The sequence below is a fragment of the Heterodontus francisci genome, unplaced genomic scaffold, assembly GCF_036365525.1.
Source record: "Heterodontus francisci isolate sHetFra1 unplaced genomic scaffold, sHetFra1.hap1 HAP1_SCAFFOLD_51_2, whole genome shotgun sequence".
Taxonomy (NCBI): Eukaryota; Metazoa; Chordata; class Chondrichthyes; order Heterodontiformes; family Heterodontidae; genus Heterodontus; species Heterodontus francisci.
The window spans coordinates 9,578,870-9,601,019 of NW_027141369.1; the positions used below are offsets into that span (position 1 = coordinate 9,578,870).

The 22,150-nt window shown below is 45.3% G+C and overlaps 2 protein-coding genes across 2 annotated transcripts; one reads left to right on the forward strand and one right to left on the reverse strand.

Moving 5' to 3' along the window:
• Nucleotides 1–10,153: 10,153 nt before the first annotated feature.
• On the forward strand, nt 10,154–16,871 carry LOC137363018 (histone H2B 5-like). Its single transcript, XM_068027138.1, has 2 exons — nt 10,154–10,159; nt 16,575–16,871. Exons 1-2 carry the CDS (start codon nt 10,154–10,156, stop codon nt 16,869–16,871), a joined length of 303 nt encoding a protein of 100 aa, XP_067883239.1.
• An 863-nt stretch (nt 16,872–17,734) lies between these two features.
• On the reverse strand, nt 17,735–18,037 carry LOC137363027 (histone H2B 5-like; the record flags this gene model as incomplete). The annotated part of the gene is made up of 1 exon (XM_068027149.1): nt 17,735–18,037. A coding segment is annotated over one exon (303 nt), but the record flags the coding sequence as incomplete, so codon positions are not given.
• Between the last annotated feature and the right edge of the window lie 4,113 nt (nt 18,038–22,150).

A 22,150-nucleotide genomic window follows, 5' to 3' on the forward strand; every position in this document is an offset into this window, starting at 1 on the left:
AGCTTTGACCTTGGCAAGGTAATCCAAGGTTGAAACACATCGCGTAGCAGATTTAATGCTACGCACATTAATGGAAGCAATTCTTACACCCATTTTTTACTAAAAATTAGTTGTTGCTTCCCATACCATTTGCCCTCGCTGGTCCCAGTCCTTCGGGATGTTCCTGCATACCCATCGTGTGCGCAAGCAGTTTCACTTTGGTTGGGCTCAGAAACCCCTCCTGATTTTTCATGCAGGGTTTGTGCTGCTCGGGTGACATCGGGGGGGTCTTGTCGGCAGAGAGCATTGGGTTGTCCTCAGCTGCTTCCATCTGTTCCTCCTCGAAAACATCACAGCTCCCGGTCTCCCGGAGGTCAGGTGCGCCAGACGTGTCTTTACTCCCGCTGTCCCGGAGCTGAGATGCGTTGGCCACGTCGTTACGTGTGAGGCATTGGGGTTGGGGCACGCCGGGCCCATCACAGCTTCCAGTGCCCGGGGGCTGGGATGCCTTATCATCCATCTCGGAATTCTGCCGCCTCTTTTGAAGGGGCTGTCGTTCCAGCATTTCCCCGTCCAGTGAAGAGGAGTTGTTGCAGTCTGATTCAGAAGAGAGCCTCCTCTTGCCACTGGTTTGGGTGGTGGCTTTGGGATGTTTTTTCTTTGTGGTTTTCCCCTGGACCACTTGCCACTGACCTGTTTGTCCATCTGCTGCCTCCTCCTCCATTGATTCTGTCTGTGGAGGAGGGGTTTCCGGGCGCTGGGTAGGTGCTGGGTCGTTGGTTTCAGCTGCCTCCTCTTCCTTCTCAGGTTGAAGTTCCTCACTTCGAAGAAGGTTGCTGGTCTCCTTTCGAACAGCGGACGCCTTCGTCGAACCTTCTCCCGGCCTTTCCTTGGACGTTGCCGCCTGAGCATAGCTGAGGCAACGTTTGGGGCAGGTCTTGTAGAGATGGCCTGCCGCACCGCACAAGTTGCAACACTTAGTCTGCTTACAGTCCTTGGTCTGATGGCCTTCCTCCTTGCAGTTCTTGCAAACAACCGTGCTGCAGTTGGCTGCCACGTGACCAGATTTGCCACAGGTGCGGCAAACTCTGGGCTGCCCAGCGTAGACCAAGAAGCCTCGACTTCCCCCGATAGCGAAGCTGGAGGGAGAGTGGATGATGGCTCCACTGGGAGCCTGGTGGGGGGACCTTACCATTTTCAGTTTCAGATACAGAAATAAACCAAACCCCTTCCGAGTGCGGATTAAATAGACAATCCCACAGCTCTATGCTAATGAGGGATGGGAGAAAGTAAAGATTGTGATTGGGTGATTGGCAGTGATGTCACAATAGTTTTATATCTGCAACCAATCACAAACTCTCTCACTGCATTCAGGAATTACATTTCCCAAAGACTCTCTCCAACCCCAGTTTCTATTGAAAAATCCACCGGGAAATGACGCCTGGTTGCGAGGGTCTCTTATTCTCAGCAGCTTCTCACATTCCGGCCTTTAAGTTGAGCGCTTTGTTGGGCGGAAATATTTATTCAGGCAGTTTCAACAGCTCAGAGCCGACACTGGGTTAGAAACCAGAAATAGGAATACGGGTCACAAACAAGGAGTTTATGCTGAACCTTTATAAATCTCACTGGTTATCGGCCTCAGCTGGAGCATTGTGTCTAATTCTAGGTTCCACATTTTAGCAGGGATATCAAGGCCTGAGAGAGAGTGCAGAGGAGATTGACTAGAATGGCACTAGAGATGCGTGAAAGGATAGCAAAGCTACCTCGACTACACTTCTTCACACCCTACCTCCTGTAAGGACTCCATTCCATTCTCCCAGTTTCTCCGTCTCCGACGCATCTGCTCTGATGATGCTACCTTCCATGACGGTGCTTCTGATATGACCTCCTTTTTCCTCAACCGAGGATTTCCCCCCACTGTGGATGACAGGGCCCTCAACCGTGTCCGACCCATTCCCCGCACCTCTACCCTCACCCCTTCCCCTCCCTCCCAGAACCGTGACAGGGTTCACCTTGTCCTCACTTTTCATCCCACCAGCCTCCATATCCAAAGGATCACCCTCCGCCATTTTCGCCACCTCCAGCGTGATGCCACTACCAGTCGCATCTTCCCCTCCCTTCCCCTGTCAGCATTCCGAAGGGATCGTTCCCTCCGCGACACCCTGGTCCACTCCTCCATTACCTCCACCACCTCGTCCCCGTCCCAGGGCACCTTCCCCTGCAATCGCAGGAGGTGTAATACCTGCTCATTTACCTCCCCTCTCATCACTATCCCAGGCCCCAAACATTCCTTTCAGGTGAAGCAGCGATTTACTTGTACTTCTTTCAATGTAGTATACTGTATTCGCTGTTCACAGTGTGGTCTCCTCTACATTGGGGAGACCAAGCGCAGACTGGGTGACCGCTTTGCGGAACATCTCCGCTCAGTCCGCAAGCAGGACTCTGAGCTTCCGGTTGCTTGCCATTTCAACACTCCCCCCTGCCCTCATGCTCACATCTCTGTCCTGGGATTGCTGCAGTGTTCCAGTGAACATCAACGCAAGCTCGAGGAACAGCATCTCATCTACCGATTAGGCACACTACAGCCTGCCGGACTGAACATTGAGTTCAATAATTTCAGAGCATGACAGCCCCACATTTTACTTTCATTTTTAGTTATTTTTTCTGACTTTTTTATACATTCTTTTTTACATTTTTTACTATCTTTTTTTGCATTTATTTCATTTCATCTTAGTTTGTTCAGTTTGCTTACCCACTGTTTTTTTCAGGTTTTTTTTCAGGTTTGCACTTGCTGCTGTTCAATATTCAGTATATTCACACCTAATCTGTACGAATGCTTTGTCTTTCAACACACCATTAACATATTGTTTGCCTTTGCTCCGTGACCTTTTGGTCAGCTATGTGGCCTGGTCCAATCTGCACCTTCTCCTTTGTTATCTCTTACCCCACCCCCACCTCACTTGCTTACAATCTGTGACTTTTCTAATATTTGTCAGTTCCGAAGAAGGGTCACAGACCCGAAACGTTAACTCTGCTTCTCTTTCCACAGATGCTGCCAGACCTGCTGAGTGATTCCAGCTTTTCTTGTTTTTGTAGCAAATCTAGGGCCGTTCTTCTTGGTGCAGAGATGTTAATGTAATATTTAATAGTTGTGTTCTACATTCTAATGGGTTGAAGAGGAACTGTTCCCACTGGCAGAAGGGTCTGTAACCAATGGACGCAGAATTGTTAAAAGAATCAGGGGAAGATGAGGTGATATTTTAACACGCGTTCTGATGATCAGAAATGTACTGCTTGAAAAGGGAGGTGAAAACAGATTCAATAATAACTTTCCTGAGGGAATTGGATCATTATTTGATGGGGAAATTACAGGGCAATGTGAAAATGACAGGGAGGTGGGACTGATTGGATAGATCGTTCAAAGAGCAGCACAATTGTTCAAATGAACTCTTTCTGTGTTGCAAAATTGTGATTATTGCTGTTCAGAAACATCCTGACACATCATGTCGCCTTTCAGTTCACCAGTTTTAAACACCTGGAACTGAGCTGAGTATTTTATTGGCTGTGATTATAGCATCAGAGACCAAAAGACAGCGGCCCAGTCCCAAAATCCACAGAAAGACTCAATGTATTGCTCCATGTGAGCGATGCTGTTCGAGCAATGAGCATAGCTGCCTTCCAAACAGCTGGAATAAAAACAGAAAATGCTGGAAATACTCAGCAGGTCAGGCAGCATCTGTGGAGAGAGAACAGAGTTAATGTTTCAGGTCAATGACCTTCCAAGCAGCTGTGCCCGGGTTTGATTCCCAGCCATTACAGTTTGGCGTTCCTTAAATTCCTCAGATGAGAAACTGAAAGATAGGAACTGAGTTGGGTGCTGTCTCGAAGGAATTTTGTTTCCCAAAGCAAGAAGTGTATAATTTGAATAAACATATTTCCAACGCTGATTTCCTTCAAATTAAAGTTCAATTGAACTCTGATTTTACTCCTTTTTATTGATAATTATTATTTGACCTGAATCATACAGTGGACTCAGAATAGAATTACTCAGATTCATTTTCCCACAGCTATTCCCGTTCCTTATAAGAAACAATTCCTGGATTCTGGAAGCTGTGAATTGGAGGGTAACAAACATATCCACACTATTCGAGAAAGGAAGGAGAGAGAAAGCAAAGAACGAGAGGCCAGTTTGCCTGACATCAGCAATGGGGAATATGCTACAATCCATTGTTACAGACATGGTAAAGGGTGATGTGGAATATCAGAATATGGTTGGGCAGAGTCAACATGGATTTATTAAAAGGAAATTGCCAATGATAAATTATTAGAATATGTTGATGTTGTAACTGCCAGGGTAGATAAGGGGAACCAGTGGATGTAGTCTGTTTGGATTTTCAAAAAGCATTCAATAAGTTATCAAACAAGTGGTTATTACACCAATGTAGGTCCCATGCAATTTGGCGATAATATATTAGTATAGATTGAGTAGTAGTTAACAGACAAAAAACAGAGAGTAGGAATAACCGAGTCATTTTCGACAGGAAAGCTGTAAGTAGTTGGATACTGCAAGGATTGGTGCTCGGGACTCAGTTATTTCCATTCTGTATCAATGACTTAGATGAGGTGACTGAATGTCATGTTATCCATGCTTGCCGATGATAAAAAGTGAGGTGGCAAAGTAAACTGTGAGGAGGATGCAAAGGGGGAGAAAAGGGATTTAGACAGACTAAGTATGTGGGCAAGAATGTGAGAGATGGAATATAATGGGGAGAAGTGTACAGTTACACACTTTGGCAGGGCGGCGCAGTGGTGAGCACCGCAGCCTCACAGCTCCAAGGACCCGGGTTCGATTCCGGGTACTGCCTGTGTGGAGTTTGCAAGTTCTCCCTGTGTCTGTGTGGGTTTTCTCCGGGTGCTCCGGTTTCCTCCCACAAGCCAAAAGACTTGCAGGTTGATTGGTAAATTGGCCATTATAAATTGTCACTGGTATAGGTAGGTGGGAGGGAAATAGAGGGACAGGTGGGGATGTTTGGTAGGAATATGGGATTCGTGTCGGATTAGTATAAATGGGTGGTTGATGTTCGGCACAGACTCGGTGGGCCGAAGGGCCTGTTTCAGTGCTGTATCTCTCATCTAAAACAGCAACACAGAACATTTTTGAAATTAGTGAGAGAATGGGAAATGTTTACATTCAGAGGGACCCGAGTGTCCTTGTCCAGGAATCACAGAAAGTTAACGTGCAGGTACTCAACCAATTAGGAAAGCAAATGATATGTTTGTCTTTATTGCAAAGAGATTAGAGTATGAGTATTTATTGCAATTACACAGCGTGAGATCACACTTGGAGTGCTGTGCAGTTTTGGTCCCCTTATCTAAGGAAGGATATACTTTCCTTCGAGGGAGTACAGAGACGTGCCACTAGGCTGCTTCCTAGGATGAGGGGATTGTCCTATGAGAAGAGATTGAATAGACTAGGCCTCTATTCCCCAGAACTCAGTAGAGTGAGAGGTAATCTCAGTGGCAGATAAAATGCTCAGTGGCTTGACATGGTAAATGCTGGGAGGATGTTTCCTCTAGCTGGGCAATCTAGAATGAAGGGTTACAGTCTCAGTATAAAGGGCTTGGTCATATTTGACTGAGAAGAGGAGATTTTCTTTTCAGTCAAAGGGTTATGAATCTTTGGAATTCTCTATCCCAAAGAGCTCTGGATGCTCAATCATTGTGTATATTCAAGAGAAATCGATAGGTTTTTGGATATTAAGGGAATCAAGGGGGCTGTGCCAGTGTGGTAAGATGGAGTTGAGGTAGGAGAACAGCTGTTATATTATTGAATGGTGGAACTATTTCGATGGGCAGAGTGGCCACTCCTGCTCTTATTTCTTATGTAAACTTTCATTCCCTCCCAGGGATTGTTTTATTCTTCAAAAAGAGAAATACTGCAGCCGCTAGAAATCTGAATAACAGAAGATTCTGGAAACACTCAGCAGTTCCAGCAGTATCTGTGGAGAGAGGAAGGGAGGAGCAATGTTTCAGGTCTATAGAAGGTTCACAGAACTGGACCATTAACCCGAGCTTCTCTTCTCCATAGTTGTTTCCGGACTGGCTGAGTGTTTTCAGGATTTTTGCTTTTTTTCTTTCTATATGTTATCTCTTTCCCTTTTGACTGTTTGCTGTGAAACTTTCAGCATTGTGCTCAGTTCTTTGTGTCGTTATGTTTTCTTTATTTGAAGTAATGCAAATAGTATCCTGAAAAATCAGACAGAAATACTGCTCAATGTAGTGTAATATATAACAGGGCACATTTACAAATATCAGATCAATGTAGTAAACATTTTTATTAAGAATTGATTACTTTTATTTTTAGTTTAAAAATGTGAAGCAATATGAGTTTATTACAAAGTTTATTACCTCACATTACCTGTTTATTAACCCTGACAGGCTGTGCCAATTTCTGCTTCTATTTTGCAGTTCTCACTTTCAGCTAGCAAATGTCAGCAACCTGTGATCCAGTGCAGTTTACAGATCAGACAGTCAACACGACATGCAATAATTGTTCAGATTATGGAGGACAGGTGGGATTTAGAAATACGGGGAATGGAGATGAGTTGTTATTGCACTGAGTTTGCCCAAAGATTAGAGACACCATTGTGGCAAATCAGTCTGTTGTCCTGTACATGAGAATGAGAATCATTCTTTATTTGTGGCTATCTGTCAGTCTCTATTACTGAGTGGGAGTGTGGGATTCATGCTGCATTGGTCAGTCTCTGGTACAAAGTGTCATATTCACTCTGAATGTATAAGGCTCTGGAACTGTTTGTGTGTGTGGAATTCATTCTGTATCTGTCAATCTCTGGTACTATATATGAATGTGGCATATATGTTCTAGCTCTCAGTGTCACTGTATGTGTGTGTGGGTTTCATTTGATATCAGTCAGCCTCTGTTTCTGTACACGACTGTCAGATTCATACTGTGCCAAAATGTCCCTGTTGCTGTATGTGACTGTGTGATTCATTCTGTATCTGTCATTGCCTGGTATTATGTGTCAGTATAGACTCATTCTGTATCCCAGTCACATGCACTATATTTGAGAGTGCGATTAATTCTGTACCTTTAAGTCACTGGTATTATATGTAAGTGTTGGATTTCTGTTGGATCTCTCAGTTATTTTTTCTGTTGTGAATTTGGGATGGACATAACATCTGTCAGTCTCTGGTACTGCCTGTGAGTGTGTATTTTGTTCAGTATCTGTCAGTGTCAGGTACTGACCGCATGTGTACTTTTTGTTCAATATTTTCAGTTTCTGGTACTGCCTGTGAGTGTAGGTTATGTTCAATGTCTGTCAGTCTCTGGCACTGCCTGTGAGCGTAGGTTTTGTTCAGTATCTGTCAGTCTCTGGTACTGCCTGTGAGTGTGGGTTTTGTTCAGTATCTGTCAGTCTCTGGTACTTCCTGTGAGTGTGAGTTTTGTTCATCATCTGTCAGTCTCTGGTACTGCCTGTGAGTGTGGGTTTTGTTCATCATCTGTCAGTCTCTGGTACTGCCTGTGAGTGTAGGTTATGTTCAATGTCTGTCAGTCTCTGGCACTGCCTGTGAGTGTGGGTTTTGTTCAGTATCTGTCAGTCTCTGGTACTTCGTGTGAGTGTGGGTTTTGTTCAGTATCTGTCAGTCTCTGGTACTTCGTGTGAGTGTGGGTTTTGTTCAGTATCTGTCAGTCTCTGGTACTTCCTGTGAGTGTAGGTTATGTTCAGTATCTGTCAGTCTCTGGTACTGCCTGTGAGTGTAGGTTATGTTCAATGTCTGTCAGTCTCTGGCACTGCCTGTGAGTGTAGGTTATGTTCAGTATCTGTCAGTCTCTGGTACTGCCTGTGAGTGTGGGTTTTGTTCAGTATCTGTCAGTCTCTGGTACTTCGTGTGAGTGTGGGTTTTGTTCAGTATCTGTCAGTCTCTGGTACTTCCTGTGAGTGTAGGTTATGTTCAGTATCTGTCAGTCTCTGGTACTGCCTGTGAGTGTAGGTTATGTTCAATGTCTGTCAGTCTCTGGCACTGCCTGTGAGTGTAGGTTATGTTCAGTATCTGTCAGTCTCTGGTACTGCCTGTGAGTGTGGGTTTTGTTCAGTATCTGTCAGTCTCTGGTACTTCCTGTGAGTGTGGGTTTTGTTCAGTATCTGTCAGTCTCTGGTACTGCCTGTGAGTGTGGGTTTTGTTCAGTATCTGTCAGTCTCTGGTACTGCCTGTGAGTGTAGGTTATGTTCAGTATCTGTCAGTCTCTGGTACTGCCTGTGAGTGTGGGTTTTGTTCAGTATCTGTCAGTCTCTGGTACTTCCTGTGAGTGTGAGTTTTGTTCAGCATCTGTCAGTCTCTGGTAGTGCCTGTGAGTGTGGGTTTTGTTCAGTATCTGTCAGTCTCTGGTACTGCCTGTGTGTGGGATGCATTCAGTAGCCATTAATCTCTGGGTTAGTTTGTCATTCTGGATTCACTCTACACAAAATTACATAGTATTTACAGCACAGAGACAGGCTTTTCTGCCCAAGTGCTGGTAGTTCCAATGAGGTTACTCCAACCCTACTTCATCTAATCCCATCAGCAAATCTCTCAAATTGTTTCTGCCTCATTTAATCATTTAGCTTGATGTTAAATGTAACAATGTTCAGCAGCTCAAGTGCTGTCAAAGCAGGGTAAAGAAGATTCCCCTGAGTTATTTATTTAATTTATTACTGACTATTTCATATCGACAGCTTTGGACTCCACCACAAGTGGGAAACATCTCTACCTCTACCCTAACGAAACCCTTCATATTATGCAATGCTTCGATTAGGTGACCACTTAGAGAAAAGAGCCCAGGCTTGTTCAATAGTATGAACTCCTGTGGAACATATAGTTCGGTTTGCATTTATGGAATAAATACTGTATCTCAGTCTGAAACTGTATGTGATTTTAGATTGGCATATAATGTGTAGCTCAGGCTGCAATAAATAACTGAGACAATATCTTTCACTCTAACACTATAGTTTTGTGGAGTGCTATGTTATTTGTCATTCAGTCTGTTCTGATAGAATATATAATGTTACCTTTAAGTCTGAGGCAATGGGGGGTCAGGTACAGGGTCCGGGGGTGCCCATTGGGGGCGGTTGGAGCTTTGAGGGTGGCCCTCCATGGGGAACAGGGTGCCTAATCAGGAGGACACCCCCGCAGCCCGCAAGAAAGATGCCTGGTTTTATCAGGCAGGGTTCTTGGTGCCTTTGCCACACTGCTTCCCCGCCCCCAACCCAACCGAGGATAAAATACCTGCAGCAGAGAGAGGAGGCCCATAAGTGGCTGTTCATTGGCCAATTAAGGGCCTTGATTGGCCTGGGGCAGACAGGCTGTTTTTCCCCACCCCCGTTCCCTGTAATATTGCAGTGGGTGTGGGAGGGGGTCAGAAAATTTCCATCAGATTGGAAGTTGGCAAATGTTACACTGCCTTTCAGGAAAGGAGGGAGAGAGAAAACTGTGAACTACAGGCCAGTTAGCCTAATATCAGTCCTTGGGAAAATGCAGGAAGTCTGAACAATGCATTGAGAAAAGCATTCAAACAAGTCAACATGATTTTCCTGAAGGGAAATCTTGTTTGACAAATTTATGAGAGTTTTTTGAGGATGTAACTAGCAGGGTAAAGGGAAACTAGTCATATTCCTGGATTTCCAAAAGGCATTCAATAAGGTGCTACATAAAAGGTTAATAGAGAAGATAAGGGACTCATGGAATTGTGGGTAATATATTAGCATGGATAGAGGATTGGTTAATGGACAGGAAGCAAAGAGTGGGTATAAACAGATTGGCAGGCAGTGAATAATGGAGTGTTGCAAGGATAAGTGCTGGGGTCTCAGCTATTTACAATCTTAATTAATGACTTAGATGAAGAGACAGAGAGTAATGTATCTAAGTTTGCTGATGAAACAAAGGTAGGTGGAAAGTGAAGCTGTGGGAGGACATAGAGAGGCTGCAAAGAGATATAGACAAGTTCAGTGAGTGGGCAAGAAGATGGTAGATGGAGTATAATGTAGGGAAGTGTGAAGTTCTTCACTTTGGTCATAAGAATAGAAAAGTAGAATATTTGATAAAAGGTGTGAAACTTGTAACTGTTGGTGTTCAAAGAGACTTCAGTTTTCTTGTACAAGGAATAGAGAAAGTTAGCATGCAGGTACAACAAGCAATTAGGAAGGCAAATGGCGTGTTGGCCTTTATTGCGAGGGGATGAGAATACAGGAATAAAGAAGTTTGCTACAATTGTACAGGATTTCGGTGAGACCACATCTGGAATACAGTGTGAAGTTTTGGTCTGCACACTTAAGAAAGGATATATGTGCATTGGAGGCGGTGCAGCAAATGTTCACTAAATTAGTCCCTGGGATGAGGGGATTGTCCTATGATGAGAGGCTGAGTAAATTGGGCCTATACTCTGCAGTTTAGAAGAATGAGAGGTGATCTCATTGAAACATACAAAATTCCAAAGGGGCTGGACAGGGGAGACACTGAGAGATTGTTTCTGCTGGTCAGACAATCTAAAACATGGGGACACAGTCCCACGATAAGGGGCTGATCATTGAGGACTGAGATGAGGAGAAATTACTTCACTCAAAGGGTTGTGAATCTTTGGAATTTTCTACTCCAGAGGATTGTGGATGCTCCATCATTGAATACATGTAAAGCTGCGATAGACAGATTTTTGATCTCTCAGAGAATCAGGGGATAAGGCGAGCAGGCGGGAAAGTGGAATTGAAGCCTAAGATCATCCACGATGGTACTGAATGGCGGAGCAGGCTCCACGGGCCACATGATCTACTCCTGCTCCTATTTTGTGTGTTTTTGTGTTCTGACTACTTCTGCTGTCGGTGATTGTGGAACTGATGTCTCTGCTCTCTGTGAGTGATACTGTACTTACTGTGTGTGAGGAGCTGGCTGCACTTCCCCTTGTGTCGAGGAATCACTACATTTATTCAGCTTCCTCAAGTATTGCCTGTAGAAAGAAAAAGTATTAATTATAATTCAGGAAGAGATGTGGTGGAAGTTACAAGAGAGACCAAAACAATTTTTCAATGAATAATCATTGTGAACAATCACAAAGGAAAGCCAGCAACACAAACAGAGTCAGTGTCTGATTCCACTGCAGTCCTGCAGCCCCCAGCTACTGCATACCAGGGGCTTTGGCCATTTTACAACAATTAAATAACATCCAGAAACAATCCACTGGGCCATGAACGGGACTGACTGACGGAACAGGGACTTTTACACAGGTCAGATTTCCTGTTCCCGCTCCCATGGTCCAACCGTTCAAATGAAACCAAACAGCCGCTGTTTAAAATGTGTCCTTCACACTTCTCACCTGGTGCCTATAATAGATTCTCTTTGTGTAACTCCCCACATCCTGACTGTCCACTTCTGTTTCCACACTTCACTGTCCAATAACAACAAACTGTGGGAACAGGCTATATCCCTCTCATTCCGCTGGCGCGGACATGATGGGCCGAATGGACTCATTCTGTGCCGGAAGTTTTCCACGTTTCTGGCTGAAGTGCTGCAGAAATCTGGGCCTGCGCTCCCCTCCCCCAGCACTGCCTGTGAGCGGAAGAAGATGGTTTAAAACAGCAGCGAATGGAGAGATCCCGGTCCCGGGGGAAGGGAGCAAACAGCAGCCTCCTTCCAGCAGGACATCGCTTTGGGAGCATGTCCGCAGATAGACTCAGAGATCAGCATCGAGTCCGGGGCAAGTTCAGGGGCAGGCGGGGGCTGTTTGTAGGAGGCGGAGTGGATCTGAAACTGGTCTCGGAACATGGAGTGCGTGGAGAGGCCATTCTCCGGTTGTGTGTGGACAAGGGGATGGAGACAGAATGGGAAGAAACTTATTGTAGTGGAGTGAAACACTGACAATATTTGTGTTGCGGTGGTTCTTTTGCGGGTATCCATAATGATTATTATTTGAGAGATTAAATTCATTAAAACTCTATATCTTTGATCTCACCTGTATTTTAGTTACAAACATACTTTTGTTCAAACAGGCAAATGATTGAATGAACCAGAATAAATGGGCTATTTCCTCCACCCAAGTTACAAGGAAGAGTGCCACCAGATCCTTCTCACACACAATACGTACATTATCACTCACAGAGCGCAGAGACACAGACAGGTCATCAGTTCCACAGTCTCAGACAGCAGAAATAGTTCCAGAGACACATTTTCAATCCATCAATCAAATAGAGCAGGAAAGACAGACGTTGTTTCTATGTCACCCCAACTCATTACCACTGACAGGTAGATACATAAATCCCAGTCCAACATCTCACCCACAATCAAATTATCAGTGTGTCAATCCCACAATAGAGCAACCTCAGCTACAAATTAAACACACAGAGAACTGACACGTGGTTCCTGTTTCAAAGTTACAGAATTAACCTCAATAATGTACTCTGAGATTCAAGTTAAATACCAGCCCAATATTTACACAGGTTTTGAGTTTATTATCAGTATTAATTCCCATCATGTTTCCAGACATATACATTAGACTCAAGTCCATAATCAGATTGAGAGATTCTGAAATATAGTATAACCTGAGATCCAAACTCAGATTCCAGTTTAAAACTCATCCGGATTGTGAAACTAAAAGATACATTATAAATTTGATCAGTATAGTCTGAGCGATAAATTACATACCAGTCCTGAAACCTCATAGTGTCAGATGGAAGATACTGTACAATTCCAGACTGAGCTCATTTTACATGCAAAACCAAGATACTCACTCAGACTGAATGGCACTGATCAAATTGATTAGTACAGCCTGAGTTACACTTGCACACCAATCCTGTATCAGATTGTAGGATACATTATCTTTCACTATTGTGTTCACAGTGACAGATATTTAATACTAAGCAAAACCTCAAATATATTGTCTGCTTAAAACCTACCACATCAGTGGCCTGTTGCTGTGCTGACATTTTATGGAGAATAAATCCAGACTTGCCATCAGTCCCAGGGATGGAGGATTATATAATGAATCCCACACTCACACAGAGTACCAGATACTGACAGATAGATAGTGATGCTGAAACACATGCTCAGTGCCAGATGCTGAAAGATATAGGTTGATTACTGCACTCACTCACAGTACTTCAGCCTGAGTCATCTAAAGCAACCTAACACACAAAAAATAGCAGTGAGAGAGTAAGAAAGAGTCCAAAACTCACATAGAGTACCAGACACTGATAGATACAAACTGAAAACTACACACACATGGATATAAGATTGGCTAACTCACAGGAAACAGAGAGTGGGGACAAATGGGGCATTTTCAGATTGGAAAACTGTAACTAATGGAATGTCACAGGGATCAGTGCTGGTGCCTGAACTATTTATGGTCTATATTAATAATTGCATGAAGGCACTGAGTGTACTGTTGCCAAATTTATGGGTGGTACAAAGATAGGTAGGAAAGAAAGTCGTGAGGAGAACATAAAGTGTCTGCAAAGAGATATAGATAGGTTAAGTCAGTGGGCAAAAGTTTGGCAGATGGAGTATAATATAGGAAAATGTGAGATTGTCTACTTTGGCAGGAAGAATAGAAAAACAGAATAGTACTTACATAGAGAGACTGCAGAATGCTGCTGTACTGAGGGATCTGGGTGCCAGGTACATGAATTACAGAAAAGTTAGCATGAAGGTACAGCAAGTAATTAGGAATGCAAATGGAATGTTGGAATTTTTCGCAAGGGGAATGGAGTATAAAAGTAGGGAAGTTTTGCTGTAACTGTACAGGGCATTAGTGGCATCCCAACTAAAGTACTCCATACAGTTTTGGTCTCCTTACTTTAGGAGGGATATACTTGTATTGGAATCAGTTCAAAGAATGTTCACTAGGCTGATTCCTGGGATGAAGGGTTGACTTGTGAGAATAAGTTGAGCAGATTGGGCCTCTACTCACTGGAGTTTAGAAGATTGAGAGGTGATCTTATTGAAACCTATAAGATTCTCAGTGGGCTGGACAGGTAGATGCTGGGAAGATGTTTCTCCTTGTGGGGGAATGTAGAATTATGGGCCACAGTTTCAAGATAAGTGGTCTCCCATTCAAGAAAGAGATGAGGAGGAATTTCTTCTGTCAGAGGGTTGCTCATCTTTGGAATTCTGTTCTCCAGAGGACTGTGGAGGGTGGGTCATTGAATATCTTCAAGGCTGTGATAGACAGATTTTTTGATGTACAAGGGAGTCATTGGTCAATGGGCACAGGCAGGAAAGTGGAATTAAGGCCTAAATCAGAACAGGCATGATCTTATTGAATGGCAGAGCAGGATTTATGGGCCACATGGCCTTCTGGAAGCGATCCTGAGTGTCATTGTCGATATCTGCCCTTGGTGACAGGAGGTTCCCAAGGTATGAGCAGTGATCCACATTGTCCAGTGATTCGCCGTTGATCTTAATAGTCGGGGGCAGTGTCGGGGAGCAGGCTGGCAGAGGACCTTAGCTTTCCGGATGTTTTTCTTCAAGCCAATTCTTTCATGCGCCTCCATGAATGCATCGATGAGGGTTTGAAGCTTGGCCTCTGAGTGTGCGCATATGCAAGCATTGTCAGCATACTGCAGCCCGATGACAGATGTTGGAGTGGCCTTGCTTCAGGACTGCAGGCAATGTAGTTTCAATAGTTTCCCACTCGTCCTGTAGAGTAGATCTGCTTACACAAACTAAAGAACAGCTGATGGGCTGAAAGAGTGCAGGAAATACAGCAACTTGCTGACAGCCACGACATGTGTGAATTCTTCAGCACCATCAAGACCATTTATGGCCCAAATTACCAAGGACCTACCCTACTGAGAGTAAAGAATGGAGTGACACTGATCAAGGTCAGAGAGGCAGTCAGCACTCGTTGGAAGTAGCACTTTGAAGATCTTCTCAATCGCAACTCAGTCCTTGATGCAAGTGCCACATTCCACAGCATGTTACCCACCATGACGTCAGCACAATCCCAGCCCAACAGAAATTGAAAAGGCAATCTAACAGGTAAAAAAAAAATGAAGGCCACCGGCAGAGATGGAATTCCCTCTGAAAATCTAAAATACGACAGAGAAGAACACTTAACACAAATACATGGTCTCATTTCCCTCAGCTGGAAGGACAAGAGCATGCCAGGGATCTCTGAGATGCTGTCATTGTGATCATCACCAAAAAGGGTGACAAGACCGACTGTGGTAATGACAGAGGGGTATCCCAGCTGTTCACTACAGGGAAGGTCATCACAAGAGTCCTTCTCAACTGTCTCCTCCTCGTGGCTGAAGATCTCCCACTGGAATCACAATGTGGATTCTGTCCATCAAGAGACACAGTGGACATGATCTTCACAGCAAGACAATGCCAAGAAAATGTAGGGAGCAGCAGCAACCTTTCTACCTGGTCTTCTCTGACCTGACAAATGCCTTCGACTCTACCAACCAGGAGGGATTATGGAACGTCTTCCTCAAATTTGGCTGCCGGAAAAATTCGTCACCAACCTCCAACGACTGCATGATGACATGCAAGCTGAAATCCTTCCCAACGGACCTACCACTGACCCAATCCCAATGCAAACTGGGGTCAACTAAGTCTGTGTCATCGCACCAACGCTCTTTTCCATCTTCCTCGCCGCAACACTCCGCCTCAACTCCTCACACTCAAACACAGCAACAGAGACTGACAGATACAGAATGGATGTCATACTCAAACACAGTACCAGAGACTGAAAGATACAGTGGTGCGGTGGTTAGCACTGCAACCTCACAGCTCCAGGGACCTGGGTTCGATTCTGGGTACTGCCTGTGCGGAGTTTGCAAGTTCTCCCTGTGACCGCGTGGGTTTTCGCCGGGTGCTCCGGTTTCCTCCCAGCGCCAAAGACTTGCAGGTTGATAGGTAAATTGGTCATTGTAAATTGCCCCTAGTGTTGGTTGGGATTACTGCAGGGTTAGTACAAATGGGTGATTGTTGGTCGGCACAGACTCGGTGGGCCGAAGGGCCTGTTTCAGTGCTGTATCTCGAAATAAATAAATACGGAATAAATCCATACAGCACCAGAGACTGAGAACTGCTGAATGACAGAACGCAATCAAACACAGGAGCAGAGAATAAAAGAAATGGAATTAATTGCACACTCACATGCAATAGCAACGACACAGAATCATCAATAAGCGTCCTTTCAACAACATGCAGAACATTTCCAGAGAGCTTGACACAGCGAGCGACTCTTTCAATGTAAACTGGAGCTGGAGAGAGTCTTTGTGAAACATACTTCCTGATTGCAGTACGAATGTTTGTGATTGGCTGCAAAGTTTGAATGTGATTGGATGGTGAAGGACACCAATTATAGTATTACAATATTAACCCATTGTGACATCACTCCCAATCACCCAATCACAATCTTTACTTTCCCCCATCCCTTATTAGCATAGAGCTGTGGGATTGTCTATTTAATCCGCACTCGGAAGGGGTTTGGTTTATTTCTGTGTCTGAAATTGAAACTGAAGATGGTTGAGGAGAAGAAGAAAGCAGCTGCTAAGAAGGGCGCCAAGAAAACTGTGAGTAAACCATCAGCAAAGGGCGGTAAGAGGCGGAGAAAGTCGAGGAAGGAGAGTTACTCCATCTACATCTACAAAGTGATGAAGCAGGTTCACCCCGACACCGGCATCTCCTCCAAGGCCATGAGCATCATGAACTCGTTTGTGAACGATATTTTCGGGCGCATCGCGGGTGAGGCTTCCCGCCTGGCCCATTACAACAAGCGCAGCACCATCAGCTCCCGGGAGATCCAGACCGCCGTGCGCCTGCTGCTGCCCGGGGAGCTGGCCAAGCACGCCGTGTCGGAAGGGACAAAGGCGGTGACCAAGTACACCAGCTCCAAGTAAAACTGCACAATGGACTGAAAAACATCCCAAACACAACGGCTCTTTTAAGAGCCACCCACAATCTCTCTGAAAAAGCTACAACATCATCTCTCTGGTTTTGATTTGTTTTGTTTTTTTATACGAAGAGTCTGGAACTTTCTAATTGCCTTTCTGATCTCTTTTAACCCCGTGGATTCTGGGTGATTTCGTCAGATCTTTCTGTCTCTGCTTAATAATGCGGCGTAAGTTAATGACTGATCACTGACCCCATGTACGCTTTGATCTCGGACTATTCTCCGTCCTTTTTGAAACAGTCTGTAAGCGGCGGCAGAAAGTCTCATTCACAGCATTCTGGAAGCGGACACATTTCAGGTCAATCTTTGTCAAGATACCGCATCACTGATTCTAGATTTAACCGATTTGTGGGAGACAAAAGCGGAGAGAAAGTGTTTTATTGTCAGGAGTTGAAATGTGAGACTGAGGTTTCCTACAACAGCGGGGTTTCTAGAAAATGTACTTATCAATTATTGAGGCCGAGCTTGAACAAGGGAAACAATTGACTGAGAACTGATCTGTCAGCTGATTGACGAAATAGTACAATAGCGAAAATGAACGCACTTCCGAGATCAAAGCGAACATGGGGTCAGTAATCAGTAATTAATTTACACGGAATTAAGTAGAGACACAAAGATCTCAACAGTGAAAGTGAATCACCCAGAATCCATGGGGTTAAAACAGAGATCACAAAGGCAATTGGAAAGTTCCAGACTCTTCATGAAAAAAACAAATTGATACCATAGAGATGATGCAGCTTTTTCAGAGATTGTGTGTGGCTCTTAAAAGAGCCGTTGTGTTTGGGATGTTTTTCAGTCCATTGTGCAGTTTTACTTGGAGCTGGTGTACTTGGTCACTGCCTTTGTCCCTTCCGACACGGCGTGCTTGGCCAGCTCCCCGGGCAGCAGCAGGCGCACGGCGGTCTGTATCTCCCGGGAGCTGATGGTGCTGCGCTTGTTGTAATGGGCCAGGCGGGAAGCCTCACCCGCGATGCGCTCGAAAATATCGTTCACAAACGAGTTCATGATGCGCATGGCCTTGGAGGAGATGCCGGTGTCGGGGTGAACCTGCTTCATCACTATGTAGATGGAGTAACTCTCCTTCCTCGACTTTCTCCGCTTCTTGCCGCCCTTTGCTGACGGTTTTCTCACAGTTTTCTTGGCGCCCTTCTTAGCAGCTGCTTTCTTCTTCTCCTCAACCATCTTCAGATCCAATTGTAGACACAGAAATAAACCAAACCCCTTCCGAGTGCGGATTAAATAGACAATCCCACAGCTCTATGGTAATGAGGGATGGGGGAAAGTAAAGATTGTGATTGGGTGATTGGGAGTGATGTCTAAACGGTTTTATATTGAAATTGCCTAATTGGTGTCTTCCGCCATCCAATCAGAATAAATATTTGCAACCAATCACAAACACCCTTACTGCAATCCGTAAGTATATTTCACAAAGACTCTCTCCAGTCCCAGTTGATAGTAAAACAGCCCCTCCCTGTGTAAAGCTCCCTGGAAATGTCCTGGCTGTTGTTGGGAGGACACTTTTTGACTGATTCTGTGTCGTTGTGTCTCTGCTATTGCATGTGAGTGTGCAATTAATTCCGTTTATTTTACTCTCTGCTACTGTGTTTGAGTGTGTTATGTAATTTGGTAGCTCTCAGTCTCTGGTTCCGTGTCAGTGCGCCATTTTCCCACACTCTCTTGGCCAGTCTGGACATAGCAGTGGAAGCCTTTCCCATGTGCTTGTTGACTTCTGCATCGGGAGACAGGTTACTGGTGATAGTTGAGCCTGGATAGGTGAACTCTTGAACCACTTCCAGAGCGTGTTCGCCCATATTGATGGATGGAGTATTTATAATGTCCTGTCCCATGCTGTCCGTTTTCTTGAGGCTGATGGTTCGGCCAAATTCGTTGGAGGCAGCCGCAATGCTGTCAATGAGTCTCTGCAGACACTCTTCAGTGTGGGATGTTAATGCAGCATCGTCAGCAAAGAGGAGTTCCCTGATGTGGACTTTCTGTACTTTGGTCTTCGCTCTTAGACGGGCAAGGTTGAACAAACTGCCATCTGATCTTGGAGTAAAATTCCTTCTTCTGAAGACTTGAACGCATGTGAGAGCAGCAGGGAGAAGAAGATCCCAGACAGTGTAGGTGCGAGAACACTGCTATGTCCAGACTGGCCAAGTAAGTGTGGGGAAATGGCACACTGACACGGAACACAAAAGTCCAAGTATATCAAGCCTGTGTCCTCAGTACTTTGCTCTACGGCAGCGAGGCCTGGACAACGTATGTCAGCCAAGAGCGACATCTCAATACATTCCATCTTTGCTGCCTCTGGAGAATCCTTGGCATCAGGTGGCAGGACCGTATCTCCAACACAGAAGTCCTTGTGGCGGTCAACATCCCCAGCCTATACAGCCTACGGAGCCAGCGGCGCTTGAGATGGCTTGGCCATGTGAGCCGCATGAAAGATGGCAGGATCCCCAAGGACACATTGTACAACAACCTCGTCACTGGTATCAGAACCACCGACCGTCCATGTCTCCACTTTAAAGTCATTTGCAAACACGACATGAAGTCCTGTGACATTGATCACAAGTCGTGGCAGTCAGTTGCCAGTGATCGCCAGAGCTGGCGGACAGCCAGAAATGCGGAGCTAAAGTGTGGTGAGTCGAAGAAACTTATCAGTTGGCAGGAAAAAAGACAGAGGCTCAAGGGGAGAGACAACTGTGTAACAGCCCCGACAACCAATTTTACCTGCAGCACCTGTGGAAGAGTCTGTCGCTCTAGAATTTGCCTTTCTAGCCACTCCAGGTGCTGCTTCACAAACCACTGACAAGCTCCAGGCGCTTACCCATTGTCTCTCGAGACAAGGAGGCCAAAGAAGAAGAAAAGAAGTCTCCGGTGCTGTGTGGATTCATTCTGTATCTATCAGACTCTCGGACTGTGAGTGTGACATCCATTCTGTATCTGTTAGTCTCTGGTACTGTGAATGTGACATCCATTCTGTATCTGTCAGTCTCTGGTACTGTGAGTGTGACATCCATTCTGTATCTGTTCGTCTCTGGTACTGTGAGTGTGACATCCATTCTGTATCTGTCAGTCTCTGGTACTGTGAGTATGAGGAGATGAGGTGGAGTGTTGTGGCAAGGATGATGGAAAAGAGCATTGGTGCGATGACACAGCCTTGCTCGACCCCAGTTTGCATTGGGATTGGTTCAGTGGTAGGTCCGTTGGAAGGATTACAGCTTGCATGTCATCATGCAGTCGTCAGAGGATGATGATGAATTTCTCTGGGCAGCCAAATTTTAGGACGTTCCATAATCCCTCCTGGTTGGTAGAGTCGAAGGCCTTTGTCAGGTCAGAGAAAACCAGGTATAAAGGTTGCTGTTGCTCCCTACATTTTCTTGGAGTTGTCTTGCTGTGAAGATCATGTCCATTGTGCTACTTGATGGACAGAATCCACATTGTGATTCCTGTAGGAGCTCTTCAGCCACGGGGAGGAGGCAGTTGAGAAGGACTCTTGTGATGGCCTTCCCTGTGGTGGACAGCAGGGATACCCCTCTGTAGTTACCACAGTCAGTCTTGTCACCTTCTTTAAAGATGATCACTATTCCAGTGTCTCGGAGATCCCCTGTCATACTCTCCTCCTTCCAAATGAGGGAAATGAGACCGCGTATTTGTGTCAAGAGTGCTTCTCTGCCAGATTTTAGAATTTTGATGGGAATTCCATCTATGCCAGCGGCCTTATTGTTTTTTAGCTGTCAGATGTCCTTTTCAATCTCTGTCAGCCTGGGATTGTGCTGACAGCAGGGTGGGTAGCATGCTGTGGAATGCGGTCAAGGGCACTTGCATCAAGGACTGAGTTGCGATTGAGGAAATCTTCAAAGTGCTACTTCCAACGAGTGCTGATTGCCTCTCTGACCTTGATCAGTGTCACTCCATTCTTTACTCTCAGTAGGGTAGGTCCTTGTTAATTTGGGCCATAAATGGTCTTGACTGTGCTGAAGAATCCTCACATGTCGTGGCTGTCAGCACGTTTTTGTTGTTCCAGTGTTCTTTCAGCCCATCAGCTGTTCTTTAGGTCGCATGTGTAGATCTACTCTGCAGGACGAGAGGGAAACTATTTAACCTATGTTGCCTCCAGTCCAGATGTAAGGCCACTCCAACCTCTGTCATCAAGCTGCAGTGTGCTGACGACGCCTGCGTATGCGCACACTCAGAGGCCAAGCGTCAAACCCTGATCAATGCAATCACGGAGGTGTATGAAATAATTGGCCTTAAGCAAAACATCCAGAAGACAAAGGTCCTCTACCAGCCTGCTCCCCGACACTGCCCCTCGACTATTAAGATCCACGGTAAACCAGTGGGCAATGTGGATCACTGCTCATACCTTGGGAACCTCCTGTCACCAAGGGCAGATATCGACAATGACACTCAGCATCACGTCTAGTGTGTCAGCATAGCCTTCAGTCCTCTGAGGAAAAGAATGTTTGATGACAAAGAACTTAAATCAGACACCAAGCTCATGGTTGACATGGCTGCAGTGTTACCTGCCCTCCTGTATGTGTCAGAAACATGGATACTGTACAGCAGACATCTCAAAGCCCTGGAGAGATATTACCGGTGGTGATTCCGCAAGATCCTGCAAATTCAGTTGCAGGACAGGCGCTGCAATATCAGTGTCCTCTCTCAGGCCAACATCCCCAGTATCGAGACACTGGTCATGGCTAGTCAGTTATGTTGGACGGGCCACATCATCCCCATGCCTGACGCCAGAGTCCCAAAACAAGCTTTCTACTCTGAACTCCATCAGGGCAAGAAGCTACCAGGAGGGCAGAGGAAACATTACAAGAATTTCCTTCAAGACATCCTGAAAAGCCCTGACATCTGCACTGATTCATGGGCATCTCTTGCCTGAGACCACCCAAAATGGAGAAGAAGCATCCGCGAAGGTGCCAGCCAGTTTGAAATTCGTCGACATGCCCAGGAAGCAACCAAATGCAAAGAGTGGAAGGAGTATTTGGAAATTGGAGAATCCCATTCACCCACCTCACCAAGCACCATCTGCCCCACCTGTGGCCGAGTGAGTGGATCAAGAATTGGACTATTCACTTGCCTAATGAACCACAACCCTGGAGTGGAAGAAAGTCATCCTCATTCCTGAGGGAGTTCCGAAGAAGAAGTTCAGTGTGACATCCATTCTGCATCTGTCAGTCTCTGGTATTGAATATGAGTGTGGGATTCATTCAG